The sequence below is a fragment of the Macrotis lagotis genome, chromosome 7 (assembly GCF_037893015.1).
Source record: "Macrotis lagotis isolate mMagLag1 chromosome 7, bilby.v1.9.chrom.fasta, whole genome shotgun sequence".
NCBI classification, from domain to species: Eukaryota; Metazoa; Chordata; class Mammalia; order Peramelemorphia; family Peramelidae; genus Macrotis; species Macrotis lagotis.
Window position 1 is genome coordinate 6,287,048 of NC_133664.1, and position 21,231 is coordinate 6,308,278.

The following is a 21,231-nucleotide window of genomic DNA, read 5'->3' on the forward strand; positions in this document are numbered from 1 at the left end:
CATCTGAATTATCTTCATATAAATCCTCTACAAACAGTGTCTTATTGATTATATAGAACCTAGAGATGAATGTGTAGGACGTGCACAATGGGGAGATACTTCAGTGACTTCAAAAAGTTAGAAATGGGATTCAGGATCAGAATAGAGAAAGAAGGGAATTGAAAATAGGAGAATAAAAAGGGAAGAAGACATAGGTCAGTAGAAATGGAAATTTCCTCATTATTCTGCACACCTGTAATTCATATGTATTTTATACCCTAATTAACTTTTCATGAAAATAAAGGAATTGCCAATACATGGGTGATAGAATGTGTGGTTTGTACAACTATGGGATGATGAGAAGGCAAAATAGGAGAGAATAGAAGGAGGTGAAGTCGATCCAGAAAATTTGTTCTGTGTATTTTTTTGTTGTTGTCAAGTTCAGGAACCTTTGGGAAGCAGATCCCTAAACTCTAAATACTCTTTCTCAATTGAGAAAGTAAGGGAGGGTGCTTTTGAAAGAGTCCTGATCTCTTCTACATTTTCTTCATCTCCAACATTTTCAATCTGACCCATTGTTCTACCTGTTCCTTTCCTTCCACCTTTGCAAGTGCCTACACTGTTATCTATCCTTCATCTTAAACATAAACAAAACGAAATAAAACAATAAAAAATGCTTCCTCTGAATACCTGTCCTTTATTGCTACCAGATTGTTCCTTTCCTTCCTTTCTGTGTCTAATTTTCATAACCAGGGTCTCCACTTGACTAACCTTCTTCCAATTTATTCTTTCCTTAACTTCCTCAAAACTCTCAGAGTTTATCTCTGCCTTCATTCTCTATAATACCTAGATGCTAATTGCCTTAATATCTGTGGCACACTACCATTTTTGGTTCTCTGTCTTCTCACATAGTTCTTATTTCTCCTTCCTCCTTATTGTATTCTCTCTTGAAAAGCTTTGTATTCTTGTGGCTCCAAATCCCTGCTCTCTGGTCTTGTCTCTAGGAGACTTCTTGAGTTTTGTCCTATATTTAAAATCTTTAAAGTTGAGATCCCCCATACATAACTCAGGTAATAATTCTCTTGTTTCTGTCAATGACACTAGCATTCTCAGAAACACACAGAGATGTCCATTTTCAACTCCTTCGTATCTTAGCAATCTAGTCCAGTAGTATCTGGATGACTCAATACTTCGAAGTAGCATGATGTCTTAGATCTCCTCAGTAGAAGGGTGTGAGTATATTGTTATCTAAACTATTGACTGGAGGACCTACACCAAGGCGACCATAGATCTTCTCAAGAACTGAGGAATTACCAATGAAGAAATCTTCATCCAATGAAGACTAGCAATGAGGTGAGAGAATTTGGATTCTTGATGAGGCAAACTTCATGCTTCAAATATGACATCTGATTCATATCTGTTTATAGAATACTTCCCTGACTTGCAAAGGAAGTTGAATTACCATTTCAACAAACAACTTATTCTTTCCTCTCCTTTGAAAAGAAAACACTTGCTATAGTTTCTTGTTAATTACTGTCTTTTGTGTAGGCATTTGGATGAAAAGTCATGTTTAGAAAGATAATTTATAAATGAAAATATTCAGACACAGAAAAGTTAATAATGATGATGATGATGATGATGATGATGATGATGATGATGATGACAACAGCAAGCCAAGTAGGTTATCCAAGAAAATAACAGATTAACATTTAAGAGGTAAGGGCTCATTTAAACATTTTAAAAGATACTTTCTCACAAAGAAATGGAAAGAAATAGAAAACACATTGATATAAACCTTTTACTATATATTGAAATAAAACATCCAGAAACAATTACAACTTCAAAAAATATAACTGTTTACATAAGTGCTCATCCTTATTTCTACATTTCTCATAAAAACAACATCTTCTAACAAATCTCTGTGATCCCTTTTAACTCTACACAGATAATAATATACTAGCTAAATTTGAGTATTTTTCATAATTGGAATTTTTTCAGCTAGAAATCATAACTTTCACTTTATTAGGGATAAAATTCATTGAATTCTTACTTCCTGTTAGATTTCTAGAAGAAACTGTTTACCATAATATTCCATAATTAATAGACTTTCAAGTTTTAGGATAGTAAGAACAGAATAAGGATTAACAGTTACTGTAATCCACCAAAAGAAAGAAATTGGTAAAGAATAAAGAAAATAAAAATTTAATAAAGTATTATTAAATTTATCTATTAACACTCACTGAATGTCGATGTACTAAGAGTCAGTGACGTGAATTGAAAAAATGAGATGGTTCCTGGTCTCTTATTGTTTTCAGAAGAGCCAACACAGAGCCACAGATTATGTGAGATCAAAGAGATCTAGACAGTCATATAGTCCAGGGTATGGAAAGAATATCTCCTATGGAGTATACAAAAAGTATTCCTCTAGTCTCTGAAAATCCAACAGCATATATAGGAGGAAGACATATAGAAGTAGTCTCTTTAGGATTTAGATTAGGGTCCTACAAGGATGGTCAGAGAGGTCAAAGTGCAATCCCTTTCCAGTAGTAATGATGCTATTTATTTGATTATAGCACAAGATGTAGAAAAAGGTGGGGGGAAGGAGAGAACCTCAATGTGTACCAGTAGTTTCTTATTATGTCTAGGAACAAATAAAAACTCTTCTATATGGCATTTAGTGTGCTTCTCCACATACTCTCTTATGTTGGATATTATTCCCCTTCATGTATCTTACAAGATCAAACTGACCCTCTACTGTTCATTAAATGTGACTCTAAACAACTCATCCTTGCCTTTATAATGGATGTTAATCATTCTATCTTTCTCATCATTGTCCCTTAATATTCAAAGTCTGGTTCAAGTAGCACCTTGTAAAAGGAAGTCTTCCTTCATTCTCAGGTGCTGGCTTCTTCTTCCATAGTCCCCTTATGTCCATTTGTGCATCTTGCTTTTTGTCACTTTTCCCCTATCTCTCTCAATCTCTGTTGGTCTGTCCAAATACCTATATTTTCTTCTCTGACTAGACTTTAAACTCAGTGAAGATAGAGATTGCCTTTGTCTCTCTTCAAAACTTAGCACAAGGTCTGGGCTATTGCAGATACCTCATTGATTCTCCTTACTCTTCATGTCGATTGATAGAATAAGACTGGATTCAGACACTTGACCATCTATCATATACCAAGATAGACATTTATTTTAATTCCAAAAAGAAAGAGAAATGATTATCAAAAAGTGATCCAGGAATACATATTCCCTCATATATTTAGCTTCTTGGAATTAATAGTGAGCTCTAAATAGCTCCGACATAGCAATATGATTTAATGGCTTTTTCTTTTTCCGCCTCTTTTTGTGGTATGTAATTATAAAGTTTGTCTTAAAAATACCAATTTGAGCCTAAAGAACCAAAAAACACCCCAAACACTTAGAAGTGTCATTATCCTAAATAATCCACCTTTACTTCTTCAAATGAAGAGCTGAATGTACATATCATGGTGGGTTATTATATATTGCAGCCCTTGGTATAGAAACACCCACCCCTGTCCTCCAGTGCTTTGGATGGTCACTCAGGAAAATGGAACCACTCTGAAAGCTTGAGGTCCCTGAAGACATGTGCATGGAGATCTCAGTGCTTAAGAGAGGAGCGCACTTCTTCAGGGCATTGAATCTTCTTGGAATACACTGTTGACCATGCTAGGTTTCTAACTGTGAAGTTAAGAGTTCTGTAAATAGCTGTTGCCCCTTCTCTTTCCACTGACCCAGACTACCCTGACTTGTCTCACTGTTACTAATGGATGGCTTCGACATGGTTAAAAAGGGGGATGATTCTGAATAGACCTGTTGAAATGAGTGGCTGCAAAGGAAAATGGGAGTTGGTCAGTGCTACATTTTCTTTCTGTGGATCTGTGAAGTAGGCCATAATTACTCTCTTTTAATGAATCTCCATCAAAGAGGAAGAGCCTCTCAATGATGGAAAAGAAAGCTAGAGTGATTATAAAAACTCCTTTGTTCATAAAGTGCGATTTATTTTCACACCTTCATGTAGGATAACAATGAGTTGTTCATTGAATAGTAGTGAAAGAGTTTCCTGAGGCTCCTCCTATACACAAGTCCAGCATATACATATGGTGTTTTTCTGCTTCTTTTGAGTGACTGACAGCTGGCAATACATGAGCTCCTGCAGGGAGCCTTCCTTGATAAATAGCCAATTACATAAAGCAGCTCACAGGTATTGCCTCAAGAGGTCACAAAACAGCTTAATTTGCAAAACTCCAAATGTATCCAAAGGAAGGAAGTAGCAGATATTATTATTATTATTATTGAATAACCTGGCACTTTGTCACTGGGCAAGCCACATCTGGCTCTTTGAATCGGGAAGCCCAGCAGACCATGAGCCATGTAGCGGGTCAGCTCCAAAGCTAAAAAGGAGAAGGACTTCAAAGGGGAACCCTGGACCTGATGAGGCAGATGTCATACCCTATTGCCTGGACTTATTAGGTCAGGTCCATCAGGTTTGTTCAGGTCAAGGTTGTGGGGTTGGTTGTCTCAAGGAAGAGAGAAAGCTGTCTGGTAACAGTCAGGAAGAAGAATTATTGGCAATTTTCCAGTGTTCTAAGATTGACAGATAATGCCATCCTTTGGGCTTACATTGTCCATCATATAGTAGGTGCTTAACAAATTAGCTTATGGAAGGCCTAGCTATCACATATATGCATTGTATGACCAAGGTCAATAAACAAAGAAGAAATATTATAAGGCTTTTAAATCTCAGAAAAGTTGTTGTTCTGTATTGGTGGAGGGAATTTTCAAACTGGGAATTCAACATCCTGATGAAGTCACAGTTTTAGACCAAATAACCATGATGATGATGTTGTTTGTCCTTCATTCTGGAAGAAGACCATGACATGGGGGAGGTGAGGCCACAACGAATGAGTGAGTTGGATTTAAGTGAGGAGGGACTGGGCTAAGTCACCAGCATTACTTTCTCCTCAGGAACCATCTGGGTCCAGTGGTCAGATATGGATCAGAATGATTGAAGATGACCCTGCATGCAAGGCAATCAAGGTTAAGTGAACTGTCCAAGGCCACACAGTAAATGTTAAGTGACTGGGGCCAAGTTTGAACTCACATCCACTTGATTCCAAGGTCAGTGCTCGATCTACACTGCACCACCAAACTGCCCCTAAATAATCATTATCAGACTTGGAAATCTGTATTACATGTCTATCAAGAAGCTAGCACACTGATGACTCATTCTTGTAGTTCTTTTAATACTGATAAAGTGGCCTTTGCCCAGTCGCCTTGTGAAATAAGTTTCAAGAGACCCATCATTTCCATTTAATGGAAGGGGATTTTGAGGCTCAGCTACTTTAGTGTAACCATATAGCTAAACTGCCCCTCCCCTTCTTCTAGTGAGCAAGAGCCAACAGCAATAATTAGTTGCACACTGTACCAAAACAAACCAATCATGGTCAAGCAGAAGGCATCTGATCACTTCCAATTTCATCCATGTCTGAACTTGGACTTAAGCTCTTTGGCTTTTTGAACTTTATTTCTAATTAGCCACCGGACATTTTTTTTCCACATATAGATACACATTCATCCATCTCCATACACACATACACACACACACACACACACACACACACACACACACTTTCTTGCTTCATATTAAAATGCTTTCTCCTCACTTGTCTGATTGTATAGGCTTAATTTCCATTATAAATGAATATTCTTCATATCCTGTCCTTGACTGGAGTGAACCCTCAGTCACTCTGCTAAGTTCTCTTCCATCTCTTTACTATCTCTAGCTGATCTTCTCAGCTTCCATGGATTCTAGTACCTTCTTTGGAGAGAAGTCTTAGGTTTTCATATCCATTCTTATTCTTTCTCTTGGGCTCCTGTATCATCTTGCAGTCTTCCCTATATTTGTTAGAGGTATCATCATCTTTCCAGTACAATGTTTGAATCCCCTTTGACTCATCCCTCTCCCATATTCTCCATATAGACTCAATGGCTAAATCCTGACTCTTCTTCCTGATTTTCATCTCTCCCAGCAGGCATTTTCTCCCCTCACCCACAACAATTCCCTTTGTTCAGATTCTCTTCACCTCTTACCTAGACTCCTTCATTAGACTCCTTTTCTGTCTCCCCCCACCTTCAACAGAAACCTCATAAAACCACCAAAATAATCTGACCAGGCCATTTCCCTGTAAACAACTGTTACTGGTTCCCTTTTATCTTTAGGATAAAATACAAACTGCTCATACATTTACAATCTGGATCTAGTCTATGTTATGAGGTTTATTGCTCATTCTTTCCATTAACACACTTTCTGTCCCAGCCAACTGGCCTCCTTGGAGTTTGCCTCGACTCAGCATCACACATTCGACTTCTGTGCCTCTCAAGTCTGGCAGAGACCCTTTCCTCACATCTCCTTCTTGAAATCTTGAGTTTCCTTCAAGACTCAGCTCCTTTGCTATCCCTTACAGGAAGTCTTGCCCATCTCTAGTTCCTTCTGACAGAACTCTGGCCCCTTCCCCAACTAAAATATAAGCTGCTTAAAGTCAGAGACTGATTTCCACTTTCTTTGTGTTCTTAGTCTTTTCAAGTTAATTAGATTAACAGACATTTATCATCTAATCATTATTTCATTCATGGATTGATAGACTTTTCTCTTCTGGGTCTTCAGAAATCTCTCCAGAGAAAGCTTGCAGTGTTCTGATCCTTGATGCAATCAGATTTGGAGATGAAGGAATCCAGAGGATCTCACCAGCTTGGAGCAATGGCTTGGTCTTTGCACAGGATATCCTCCATGATATTAGCCAACATCTTTGCTGTAGAGCACATATCCTTCATGTTAATCATGATTGATGTTAATTATCATTGGGCCTCTAAACAAAGATTTATTTGCATTTATCATGAGATCCTTTAGTGGACAAGAACCTTTTAATATGCATTTTCATCACTAAAAAAAAAGATTTTATTTGCCCATTGATATAAAGAAAGTTTCTAGATCAATGGGCAGTATATCAACATTTCATAGTCATAGGACCCCACCCATTCAATAAAAGGAGGAAGGTACATTTTTCCCCCCCTTTTCTCTATAGCGATGCTTATGCAGTATAATTATGGTTTTATTGCAGGTAGCGAGGGGGTGTAGTAGATGGAACACTGGGTCTAGAATCAGGTAGATAGTTCAAATCTGACCTCAGATACTTAGCTGTGTAACTTTGGACAAGCCATTTAACCTCTATTTGTCTCACTTTCCTCAACTATAAAGTGGGGATAAAATTCCAGTGTTATTGTGAAAATTGGAATAATTTGCAAAGTACTTAGAACAGTGTCTGGTTCATAGTAAGTATTATTTAAATAGTGGGCATTTTGTTTTAACATTTTTATTTAAGGCAATGGGGTTAAGTGACTTGCCCAAAGTTACACAACTAGGCAATTATTAGGTGTCTGAGGCTGGATTTGAACTTGGGTCCTCCTGACTCCGGGGCCAATGCTCTATCCATTGTGCCACCTTAGCTGCCCCAATAGTAGGCATTGTTACTCTCATCATTATAGTCATTGTTCATGTTGTTTTCTTGACTCTATGACTTTATTCTTTATCAGTTCCTAGATGTTATTCCATCTTTCCCTGGATTCCTTACATTTGTCATTTCTTATGGCTCAAAATACCACCATTCATTCTTCCAGAAAAGGAAAGGTTAAGTTTGTTTCACTACTTCAACTAAAAAAAAGTTAACAAAATATGAATCCCAATGGGATGTTGCCTCCTCAGCATCTATCAGTCAATAGCAAAACTGTGAAGATGTAGTCTGCTATGGAAAATCTTTTGTGAGTCACTGCTGTTTATCCCTTCTCATGTTTTCATCAAGAATAAGCTTGACCCTGGAGAAGATCATTCTTATGATGATGAATTGAGAAAGTCTTCCTTTCTTTCCAGAATTTTCCCTCCCTGAGATATCTTGCAAATGGTCCCTGCTGTCCTCAGGATCCCATAGTCTCCAACATGGGTTTTCTTGGTGGACTCCTGGGCTAGTGCAGTCATTCTTCTCCCTTTTATCTGATTCTCTTCCATGCCCTTTCAGTTACTCATATTCAGCAGTGGGCACAGAAATGTTTAACACCTGCCTCTCCAGAGAAAAAGAAATGAATGGATGGACAGCTTTTAAGTCTAATCTGCATTCATACTTTTTGGATCACTTTTAAGTGATAGTCATCTTCAGATTTGTAGATGTTTGTAGAAAACTTAACAATCAGCTCTCCTGTATTCCTGATTAGGCTTCAGTATTTATTTAGCTGACCCAGTGTAAATATTAGACCTTCAAATGGTGGGTATAGGAGGGCCAAAGAGTGTAGAACAAATATAGAAGTAAAAAAGCAAATTTAAGGTTGTTGCAAAGAGGGTCTTCTTACCAATTGGAGCTACACATGGCCTGGAAAGGCAAGGACTTCCTCCTCATTGAATGACATCCATCAAGGGCTCTGGGTGACCACATGTGCACTGTAGCAAGGATTCATTTTCAGGTTAGACTAGGTGACCTCTTAATCCCCCTACCACGCTGAGTTTCAAATATCTGTGATTCCATATAAGGAATTTAAAGTAATGAAGGTCAATCTGACCTCAAATTCTGAAAAATGATAAAATGTCAATTTTATGGACAAGGTCAATATCTTGTTTGCTCCAAGTTCCTATTCTTTAGGTCTTTCTTCAATTTTAATGAAATTATTGGAAATCCTCTTGGGGGTGGAGGCAGGCAGAGGGGTGGGAGGAGTTATATCAAGAAACTGAAGACTGTAGGCTGATTCAGTTTTCAATATAAACCAGTAATTTTGTGATCCAATATGTTTTATTAATAACATGCTACCATTTATATGATGAACTGATCATTTTCAATGTAGATCTATTTTAAATATCACAGATGGGGTGGGGGAGATAAAAGGGAAAAGTTTCCTTTAAAGACCGTATGATGGAAAATATTTGAATTAACTTCTATCCAACCCATGTTCTCAAAGTAGCACTAGTAGACACTTTGATTTTTCTTTTTAGAAATGGGACAACCAAATTGCCATAATCTTTTTTTCTCCCTAATTTTTGCATCCAGGTAAAATAATACAGTATGCAATGCTTTTCATGCTTCTAAATGTAATTGATTTAATCACTGAATTTAAATGCTTGGAAATTGTGTTTGAATGCCAAATGTATCATCTTCAGCTCTAAAATGAAGATTGCATTTCTATTTAGCCAGTTCTAAATTACCCCAAGTAACCCAGAAAGCATTGAGTAAAATTGGTAATAATGGATAACAAATGTCCATTTCTATCCCATTTAGATTAAGTCCATCTTCTCCAAGCCTAGGAAGTGTCAGGCTCTTAGCTATTAAATGCCATTGAGCAGTAGTCTGGGTGATAACAAAGTTCAGTATTTTCAGGTTCTGAAACTATAAAGACATTAATGAACCCTCTTCCTTTCCGAGTTCACAGGCATATTCTCATAATCCCTGGGGAGGGGGATAGTTAGTTTGAGAAATTGAAGCCAGTAACTTGTCCCCTTCTTTAAGGCTCTCCTCACCTCAAATCTAGCTCAGGGATTTTCCTAAAGTGCAGGTCTGATCATGTTTGTCTCCAACTCAATAAACCTCAGTGGCTCCCTATTGATTTCTGGATCACATGTAAACCACTTTGTTTGTCCCCCCAGAAGACAGTCTTCACTTTTGTCTTTAATTCCCAATAGCCTAGCATAGCTCCTGGGCCACAGAAGGAGATTAATAAATGGCTACTGATTGGCAACATTAACATACACTCCCACCAAAAGAGATCTCAGGCAAGAAGTGTAGCATCAAATTTTGGGGTCAGATCAAAATATTTTAGTGTTTTTATTTTGTCTTGTATACATACACACATATAGGTATAATCTCTCTCTCTCTCTCTCTCTCTCTCTCTCTCTCTCTCTCTCCCTCCATACATGTACATGTATCAGCATGGGGAATACTTCCTTCATGAGGAACTGGACTAAATCTACTTTCAGTATTTCCATCACATGAAAGGAGATGTTGATCCAGTCCCATCTGAAGAGTGCACTTCAATTTGCCCAATTCTTTCCTTCTTTTCTGAGTATTCTGATAATGTTTGTCCTTCATTCTCACAGGAGGCCATGACATCAGGGAGGTGATGCTATGACAAGCACATGAATGGGATTGGAGTGGTGGTGGTGGTGGGGCTGTGGTAAGTCACCAGCCTCACTTTCTCCTCTGAGTCATTTGGTCCAGTGGTCAGACAGGAATCAGGTTGACTGGAGATGACCTTGGATACGAGGCAGTCAGGGTTAAGTGTTACACAGTCAATAAGTGTTAAGTCTCTGAGGCTGGATTCGAACTCCCATCCACCTGACTCCAAGGCTGGTGCTCTATCCATTGTGCCACCTAGCTGCTCTTTAGGGTTGGGGTTGTCTCCCTAGCCACTTCCTGGGTATAAAGTTGTGTCTGGGTTAAGCTCTGGCCTGGCTAATCCAAAACGTGTTCATTAAATACATTCATGTTAGCGGAGGAGCAGCCCGCAGAGGCCTGGGCAGCACAGGAGCCGGCGGCGCAGAGCGGAAGGCACAATGAAGCTCATCATTCTAGAAGATTACCTTCAGGCTAGTGAATGGGCTGCCAAATATATTAGAAATCGAATTATTCAGTTTGGTCTGGGACCCAACAAGTATTTCATTTTGGGACTTCCTACAGGGAATACTCCTCTTGAGTGCTACAAGAAGCTGATCCAGTATTGTAAGAATGGGGACCTCTCCTTCAAGTACGTGAAGACATTTCGCATGGATGAGTATGTGGGCCTCCCACGTGATCATCCTGAGAGCTACCATTCTTTCATGTGGAACAATTTCTTCAAGCACATTGACATTTGCCCTACAAACACCCATATCCTCGATGGAAATGCAACTGATCTGCAGGCAGAATGTGATGCTTTTGAAAAGAAGATGGAGGAAGCTGGAGGGATTGAGCTTTTTCTTGGAGGTATTGGTCCTGATGGGCACATCGCATGCAACGAACTTGGCTCAAGTCTGGTGTCCAAAACTCGAGTGAAGACTCTGGCCATGGATACCATCCTAGCCAATTCCCGGTTCTTCAATGGAGATCTCTCAAAAGTCCCTACGATGGTTCTGACTGTGGGTGTGGGTACAGTCATGGATGCCAGAGAGATTGTAGTCCTAATTATGGGAGCCCACAAGGCATTTGCATTGTACAAGGCCATTGAGGAGGGGATTAGTCATATGTGGACTGTATCTGCCTTCCAGCAGCATCCCTGTGCAGTATTTGTGTGTGATGAAGATGCTACACTGGAGCTTAAAGTGAAAACTGTTAAGTATTTCAAAGGGTTGATGCTTGTTCATAACAAACTAGTGGAACCACTGTACAGTATAAAAGAAACTGAGAAAAGTCAATCTTCAAAGAAACCATAGAGTGACTAACTTGCCCTTGGAACCAGATGTCTAATCCCCCAAAGACATATAGACTTTGAGGGAACAGGTCTTTAGGGAAAAAAAAAATTATTTCATTGATCAATCCACTCCAATGTTTTATCTGCCTTTGAAAATGAGTGTACATGAATATTCTGTATTCAGTTGTAAGGGTTGAAGCTTACAGAAATGGGTGTTTTATACTGTAATTTGATTTCCTCTGAAGTAGGTTTTCCTTATTTTCTACCTAAATAAAGGAAAATGACTAATACAAGTACCCCCAAGGCACAGGGAGAGAGAAAAAGAATGGTAACATGAAAAAGTAGACCCGGAGAGAGTGGGCATTTTGGACCTCAACAGGATTACAAGTATAGGTAGGCTGGGCAGTCTTGCTTCTCTTTCTTTCCCAGCATACCCTTCACTTCTTAGAGTTGGGTTTAGCAGAACAACAAGAATGTTTCGCTCTTAAGATTTGTGACTACAAGGCCAACCCTTTCCCTTTGTGGTCATGTAATATTATAGACAATGTATAGGGCACTGTGGGAGATATGACCATAGACCGGGTAGACTGTCCTCTGCTCCTTAGGATCTTTCTCCATCAGGTGTGACTAGTCATATACCCCAGTGTTATTTCTCTCTTCACTGTTGCTCATTCCACTCACTCTTATGTGCCTATGACAAGTTACTACTGGCTCCTTTTCTGGGGGAAAAAAAATTTGTGAGTGATTCAGGTGCCTCTGACAGAACTTTTTGAATACTATATTTTCTACTTGTATTTCAATTTTAGCTAATATGAGATTAGAAAAATTCTGTTTTAAGCTGATGGATAAATGGATTTGTTTATAATGTAATATTTTCTATTAAATTTAATATTTTCAAATAAAAAATACATCCATGTTCAAGGTCCCAGGATAGGGGGATAAAAATGATAAAAAATGAAATAGTGCTTGCCCTCAAGGGGCTTGTATTCTATTTCTCTGCACAACGTGGACACAGGTAAGTCTGGACAGGTCAGTCTGATGAAGGGGAGGTTAATACCCTTTAAAGGAGGTTGGGAAGGTTTCCTTTCGGTGGTAGCTCCTAAGTTGAACTTTGAATCAGGACAGATATATTAGGAGGGAAGATGAGCAGGAAGCATGTTCAAAATAAGTCAGGTGGGAGACTGGTACCTACCAATCCATGCTCCAGAAAATGCCAAAGACTTTCCCCTAAAGTTTCAGCCTGTGCATGGAGCTTTGGGACTCAACAACATTCACTGACTTCCTGGAGCTTCTAATATAAAATAGAAACTCCTTAACTTGGGATTTAAAGTCTTCAGACTGCTTTACTCTGTTTCCCCAGGCTGATCTCATGTTACTTCCCTTCACCTGGTTGGGGCTCTAACTAACAATTCTGGAAGATGTCATTTTTACATCCTCCCTTGCCTACCACCTTCATACAACCCCCAGCCACACACACACACACACACACACACACACACACACACACACACACTCCTACACATAACCCTGACCTCCCAGCTACCATGCTTGGAACTTTGCACTTATCTGAACTGACCCCTCCCCAGAAACTGATGATGAGGTCACTTCCACTGGAGACAAGATGTGGCAAGGGTCTGAACTAGGGGGGATGGGGCACCTGTGGGTACTGAGAAAGGTTTAGGTCTGAAGTGAGAGTCAAGTGACTTTGCAAAAGTCTGATGGGGGAAAGGCAGGATTTATTTAGACTGAAAATTGTGATTCTTTTGATGACCATTGAATGCATTACCACCATTCAAAATGCCTGGCTGCTAGTACCAATGGGAGTGGGGTATGGGGGGGGGGGTCTTCTGGGCACATCTTCCAAAGAGAAGCAGACATGTGACCTACAACTGAAAGTCAAATGTAAATCTCAGGATCATCAAAGACCCAAAGCTCAGAGCAAGGGTTCACTTGATTGAAGCCTTGCTGTGTCCTTGAGAAATGTGTTTGAATGAAAATATTGCTTTCTATTAATAAACTAGATAACAGTGACAAGAGCACAGATGCATATTGGCCTCATCCCCAGGTCAGGGACCTTATTCAATACTGTGAGCCAACTTCCCTTGAAGTAAAATGTGACCTTGGCAGCTAGGTTGTACAGTGGATAAACCCTGGAGCCAGAAGGACCTGAGTTCGAATGCATCTCAGACACTCAACACTGAGTAGCTGTGTGAGCTTGGGTACTTAACCCTGACTGGCTTTCATCCAGGGCCATCTTCAGGCTGGCCACTGGACCCAGAGGAGACGGTGAGGCTGGTTGATGTAGCACAGCTCCCCGACTCATATCCAATCCACTTGCTTATCATGGCATCACCTCCCTGATGTCAGGGTCTTCTTCGGGCGTGAAGGCCAACTGGCCTGGCCCAGGAATGATTCATGGAGCCTGAGTTAGCAAAACCATCATGTCTATTGTTCATTTCTGACCTGATTCTATCCTTTTCAGAGGCTGCTTCTGCCTCTCTCATCCCATTTGGAGATGGGAAAACAAACAAATAAACAAACAATCTAACACATTCCTCCTTGGCAGCCTCCATGTGCATCTGCTCCCTTGGCATTGATAGGATTAGAGTAGGCTGGGGGGGGTCTCTTCTCCAAATGGGAACCTCCAGTCTTATGTCTGGGTGCCCCCCTAAAAAGCAAGACACATCGAGGCCCTGAGCAACTCAGGGCCAGTCAACAAGCCAAGATAGGCCAGGCCTGGGATAAGGACTGGGGATAATCTCCCCCACAAAACATCAGGAACAATCCACTTCCCTTGAGCAGCTCACAATAAGTGGGGGAGACACCTGAAAATGCAATGCTATGGACAAGATCAGATCCACCCACCAGATTGAAGATCATTTTTCCATACCTGAAAAGAAGGTTCATGTTTTGGGGAGGTAGAGGTATATTTCAAGATAGTATTTGGATATAAAACTCCTGCAAAAATCAAAATAAAACAAAGAAAAGCCCTGAAACAGGTCTGGGTGGGGGGTGACCACTGTCCTCAGAAGGTCCCATTATATAGCCACCAAGCTCTGGCAACAGTCAGGAGTGTGCCTGCAAGAGCTACAGAACCACTAAATACATACACAGAGGAAAATGAATATTCCCAAGGACTATTCTTGGATAACTTTTACCATGAGAGCAGGAAGATTCATCTTTCATGAGTTCAAATCTAGCCTCAGATACATCCTGATCAAAGCAACCCTTGTGGCTTCAGTTTGTCATCTGCATAATGAACTGGAGAAAGAAACAGCAAACTGCTCCAGTATTTTTGCCGAGAAAATCCCAAATGGGGACATGAAGGGTCAGACATAACTGAAACGACTCTACCACTGGCCTCTCCTTAGGAGGACAGTCCTTCGAGCTCTGGTTGAGTTCACCCTCTGGGGGACCTCTTGCTCCTGACTCTCTAGGGTCAAAGAGTTCAGTGAACAAAGGTCCAGGAGAAATTTGGCATTGGGAAGGATAGTTTTACACCCAGGACCCAGGGTCCCCAATGAGGGAAGGATGCCAGAACTCCCAGATTGTTCATGTCAAATATGAAGGGAAACATTTTTCTAGGTGACAAATAGCCACAGACTTAAGGATTCTCTGAAAAGGAACAGAAAGGTCATTCTCAAAAGTAAAATCACTTAGGTTAAAAGATAGGTTGGGTTGTTGGTGGTGGTGTTATTTTCCATTTTGAATATTGCCTTTGATCCTGAACCATAGTACTCTGGACTTCATGCTTGTCCAAGCTCAGGGACCACTAAATGCTGGCAAGGAAGTAATTCTGGGATTTTCCTGGGGCTGAGGTTATCCAAGGGGAGCTCGACCAGAATGCAAAGGATCTTTGTTTTGCCAAGCCCAGAGCACAGCCTGTTAGCAGCGACTCCAAATATCTTGACACCAGCCCTCACCTATTGTCTGTAATACTTCAGGATTCTGATAGATAAATGGTAGAGATTCCATGTTTTTGCCTCAACTTAAGAGAAAGCCAGGAAAAAACTCATGTTTCTCCCATAACTCTGCCTGTCTTTTCTCACCTCATAGATTTATCCACGTTCCCCTTGATTCTTGGGATGCGGCATCTAAGCCGATGCCAACAGAAAGAGAATATTTTTCTCTACTTGAGGTTCATTCAATTTCAGATGATTACTTTGTTCAAGGAGTATGGCAAACATCTTAATAGCAGAGGCTAACATTTTATTATCTAAGAAATCCTCACATGAATGTGACCTCCTTGGGGGATGAGAAGCCTTATCCCCTGTTGTTTTACCAGAGAAGAATAATGGAAAGAAAGAATAAATGACCAATTTAGTCTAATTTACACGATGTTTTAAACTTCTATTGTGATGTTCTATAATCACAGATGCTATTCAGACAATATGATGATCAAGTAAACATGAATATGTTATTTATTATGAAACATTAAAAACTTCTCAATTAGAAAAGTCGGTGATGCAGACGAGTAATAAATTACATGCCGATTCAGAAGAAGCTTGGAAAACTTACCTTGAATTGCAAACTTTAGCTCCTTGACATCAGTGAGAGCTGTTCTCTTGTCTGACCCCTTCTTTTCAATTCGGCGATGACTGCGCCTTCTTTTGGTCTCTCCCCAAAGATTGGATCCTCCATGCATGCTGGGAATATTCAAAATAGCAATTCCTTCCAGGGAGATGTTTATTAGGTCTAGCTGCACGCCATCACACTGATTGGAAAAAGTGACAAAGGGAAAAGGGAGAAAAAAATAGAAAAGCCTGAATTTTTGATCTGTATTCTCAGTTTATTTTTCTTCTGCTATCCTGTTTTCATTATTGTAACGAGACAATTTTCATCCATTAGCTTGCATTTCAATCTTTCAAGACCATCTGATTATCCAAAATGTGAATTGAAGAAGGATCACATTAGCTTTGAGATGAAATTTCTTTGAATTCAATTGCTCAAATCTGGCTGTCCATTCCCCCCCCCCCCACCCCATCTCCTCTCCCCATCCGATGGCTACCAGGTCATAGTCTAGATGAACTGGCCATTATCACCTTCCAGCCTTTGGGCTGTCTGGTTTTGGGCTTCATCAGAAGCTTTTGTTGAGTATCAGTTGGATACAAAGCAATGAGGAAGGGGTGGAATGAGGATGATTCTGCCAAAGTGCTCAGGGAGCTCACACTCTGACTAGCGAAGCATTTACTTCTTCAGTCACTCATCCTTCAGTAGACTTTTTCGGAGCATGTAGTGCACACAAGGCAGTGGAATAAAAGCAGTGTGAGATACAAAGATGAGTGAAACAAAGGCTAGGGCCCTGGCCTCTAAGAGCTTACAGTCTAGAAAGAGAAACATAACAGAGACAAATAATGAGTAAGGCGTGTAGACTCAGGATCCTTAGAGGGATCCACCCAAGGTGCCATGGTAACTTCCATACATAAAGAAGTTTTGAAACCCTTTTCACTGACTGGATCAGGGGGCATTGCTTGGAGGGGCTTGTATTGGACTAGACTGGTACTTAACCCCTGGGGAGATAAGGTAAGGAGGAGGGAGATGGTATGTCTCAGTCAGAGGGAAGAGCACAAAGGAGAGTCTCAGTCATGTATATGAGGATGATTCTGCCAAAGTGCTCAGTAAAGTAAATTAATTCAGGTAGCTTGAAATTAATTGAGCAGAACAAGAAAAAGTTCTAAAATACATTCTTATTGAGTTTTGAAGGTAAAGGACAGAAGGGGTTCTTGATCTTCTTTTGGGTATCTGATAGGTGGATGAAGCCTTCTCAGAAAAGCTGTAGTATAAACATAAAATCAAATGTCTTATGTGACAAAGAAAACCAGTTATATGAAAATAATGCTATTTTCATTCTATTAGTTCTTTTACTGTATCTATCTATCTATCTATCTATCTATCTATCTATCTATCTATCTATCTATCTATCTATTCATCTGCTTCTCTAACATGTCCACAGACCCCACATAAAGAACCTCTCAAAGCAAATTAGTTGGAGTTAAGGATCAAAAGATGTAAAATTTTAAAGGATGTTAGAAATCATCTGGTTCAATTACAAAATTTTATAGCAAAGAAACCCGACCAGATTTGGGAAATGACTTGCTTCAGTCCCAACATGGAGCCCTAGTTCAAAGTCAGATCTTCTCCCCTATGAACCAGTATGCCTTTTATTAGCCCCCATTACCTTTCAGGGACCCTAATCTAGCCTTGCAATGCAACAAGGCAAAGCAAATGGCTCTGTTGTTTTCATAATATGTCTTTCCCCCCCCCACTTGTTTGATGCTCAGAATGAATCAATTAAAGAAGTTTGGAATCTCCCTCCCCAAAAAAGATGATTCCCCATTTATTCAGTGCAAATGAATTGGAAACATTCTTTTCAGCATATCATGTTTTGCTTTTAACTTTTCGGGAATTCTTCTTTGTTAAACCTTGAGAAAGAGGTTACCCTGGGGATGTCCCATGCACATATCACATCTCATTTGTGTGATGCTACTTATTTCTCTTAGTCTTTAAAAAGAACTCCTGCTTAGATTCAAAAGGAAAAAAATGTTCAGTGTTCCAAGTCTTCCTCCCTTCTCTATAAAAAGAATGCAACAATCCCATCATGCTCCCCAAACCCAAAGTGGAGGCCAGAACAACCCATAATGGACCCCCTTGGCAGAGGTGGGAAGAGACAAGTGAGAAAGTGCCAACTTTTCATTCCATTTGTTTCAACAGGGGTGAAAGTAAGGTCTTTGCAGGTCTTTTTCAGAGGCCAAGTGATTTTTCCCCCCTTTTTATGTATTAAATGAAGATGATTTATTTTACTAAAAAATTCTCCTCATGTGTATCCTCACTTACCGCTATACATTCTAGATAAACAGATATTAATTTCATAATTAAAAGTAATCTTGTGTAAATAGCCTGCAGGCCTCAAAGAATCAAACACATACTGTGTGTCAGACCTCCCACTGGCTTCAAGTGGAATGTACTGGCTGGATAATTAGATAGTACATAGTTTTTAACCTTATTTGCATGCATATTATATCTTTTGCACACTGACAAGCAGCAGTAACAACAAAAGTCAGATTACCACAGGGAATTCCCACAAAGAAGTCTTCATTCCTTATAATTTGCAGCCTAAATTAAAATAATTTGATCTTTGACAAGGATGAAATGTCAAGCAGAAGGGGGTCCTCGACAAGCTCCGGCCTGTGGCTTCTGAAATCTGCCTAATTTATGTCAGTCACTTCTTAATACATATTTAAGTGTTACACAAAAAAGATGATAAATATGCAATCTGACACCTTTGGTATTTCCCTGCTGTTAATTTATAAAGGTCTGGCGTCCCCCAAACCAGTTCGAATTATTTAAATAACAGAGGAATTGTGAAATAGGATGGTTCAGGGGCCTGGCTTCCATTTTCACTCAATATTGAGCACAGCAGGCAGGATACTAAGACAATTATTTGACTAGGCCTCCCACCCCTGCTGGGATGAGTTACTTTCAGAATTAGTAAAAGAGGGTTTCTTTTGTTCATCCAGAGAGGAAGACTCTACAAAGACAAGTCTCTGCCCCCCTCCTCCTTTGACAGTCCTAACAGATTGAGATGTGAGAGTTGGAAAACATGACTGTACACTGTGACTATCTGTTTTCTCTCTTTTGGGTCTTGCTTCCTTCCAAGGCTTTGAGTGGGCCGCAAGACTCCAAATGAGGCAACATATGACGTCAGAGTAGGCCCCAAGGTGGATGGATGCCATCTTTGTTGGGATGGAGCATTTAGCATGAGGGAGGTGATGGTCCCCTTGTCCCTGGCCCTGTCCAGATGTAAAGGACTGAACTCCTTCCTGGAAACCATCCTTTACAAATATTATTCTCAACTAAAGGAAAGTATGCATGGAGGGGAAGGACAAGTTCATTCTACTTGAAAACTGATGAAAAGAAAATAGTGGGGTTTACTCTGGAGGAGACAAGCCTGAAGTAGAATATGACATGAAGCACAATCATGATCTTCAGTAAGGTGGAAAATATTGACCTTTGTCTAGATCCCATAGGGTAGAGAACCATGACCAAAGGTGGAACATTCTAGAGAGTTTTGTGCCTTTCAACATGGTGATATGCAGGGAGCCTTAGACAACAGATCACATTTTAGCTCAGTGTAAGGGCAAACAAAGCTGTCTCCTTCCTACGAACCTTTACGGCTAATACCAGTGGAATAGGATTCCTCAGGAAAGAGAAGGTTGCATCTTGCTAGAAGTTTTCAGACAAAGGTTGGAAAGTATGGAGGGGTCTCCCATTCAAATTGGAGTCAAACTCATTGATTTCTGGGAATACTGCCAACTTTGATTTTCTCTGATTCTGCTTTCCCTCAATCAAAGATCTGGCCTTAGATCTAGGGCTGGAAGGCAATCTTGGAGGTCATCCAATTCAAACTTTTATTTAAAGATGAGGAAATTCTGGCCCAGAGAGGTCATAATAAGCAGTTTTCTTGGATTTGAATGAGTGATTCTCAGAGAAACAAGGAAATTCCCTGAGAGTTTCAAAGAATACAAGTCCTCTAAGAAGACGATGAACCCCAGGACATCAATCTTTCTGAAGGGTTGGTTCCCATTAGTTGGTGCCCCCAGGTTGCTTTCTTCTCTCTTGGTTAATGTTATGCTTATTAGTCTTGTTAATGTTATGCTCATTGCCATCCCATTTTTTGATGGAGGCCAGGCATCACTACCACCGTTTCAGTGAAGAAACATCATGCTAAGGCAAAGGCATCCTTTCCTCAGATTAATGCTTTTATAAGGTAGTGAAGAGGCACAAAAAATAAAAGTTGGGAGGCTGATGACCAGAGAAAGTCAATAAATTCTAAGCATTATGCAAATATCCAACAAAAACGGGGAGACTTACTCTAAAACTGACCATTGCTGTGAATGTCTGAACTAGTGCTACACCACAGAGTCATCAATCTTGTTTCCTCATTCTGTTGACAAAGTTAAAACCAGCAGGAAGAAGGTGGATCCATGTGTAAAGAGTGGGAGTCATTACTTAACCAATGTGCACCTTCAATTCCTTGTTCATTTTAGTGGGCAAGAACAATCCAAAGTTATCTGAATATGATAAGCACTGTGGGCAGAGGCTATAGTCTTGGACTTCTAGTCCATGAGAGATGGCCTCAAATGAGCAAGTATGGGGGAATCACTATCTCTTCATGAGCCTCAGTTTCCTCATCTCTGCAACAGGATAACAAGAAATGCTGTATCTGCATAGTAGGATTGGGGCAAGGCTCCAGGAAGATACCCTATGCCCAGTGCTTGTAGAGCACTAGTGAGTGATAGAATAATGTCATTATTATGCAAATATAATATATTATAATTATAATTCCTGCTATTCAGTCAGTCAATCAAGATGCATTTATTAATACACTTTCTATGTCCAGACTCTGTCTTAAAAGCTGGAAATCCAAAGAAAACCAATAGCATTATTCCTTCCCTCAGCGAGTTTATATTCTAATAGGGTTAGGCAGCTAGGTGGTGCAGCGGATAGAGCACCAACCCTGAAACTCAGGAGGACCTGAGTTCAATCTGATCTCAATCACTTGATATTACATATTAGCTGTGTGACCTTAGGCAAGTCATTGCCAATTGTTTTGATTCATAGCTGGCCACCAAGCTCAGATGGCTCTGGAGGAGAAAGTGAGTCTGGTGACTTAGCACAGCTCCCTCATTCCAAATCCAATTCATGTGCTTGTCTAGACATCACCTTCCTAATGTCATGGCCTTCTTCAAGAATGAAGCACAAATATCATGATCAACAACATAATTGTCATTCTAATAGAATAGACAGCTT

General features: G+C 40.0%; 1 protein-coding gene and 1 pseudogene across 2 annotated transcripts in view; one reads left to right on the forward strand and one right to left on the reverse strand.

Moving 5' to 3' along the window:
- DGKB (diacylglycerol kinase beta) overlaps positions 1-21,231 on the reverse strand; it is a 556,198-nt gene that overhangs the window by 112,312 nt on the left and 422,655 nt on the right. For both annotated transcript variants that reach the window (XM_074195405.1, XM_074195404.1), the window contains one exon: positions 15,940-16,135. In XM_074195405.1, coding sequence (XP_074051506.1) covers positions 15,940-16,135 — 196 coding nt within the window. The remainder of the gene's footprint in view (positions 1-15,939; positions 16,136-21,231) is intronic.
- On the forward strand, positions 10,574-11,443 carry LOC141494328 (glucosamine-6-phosphate deaminase 1 pseudogene; annotated as a pseudogene).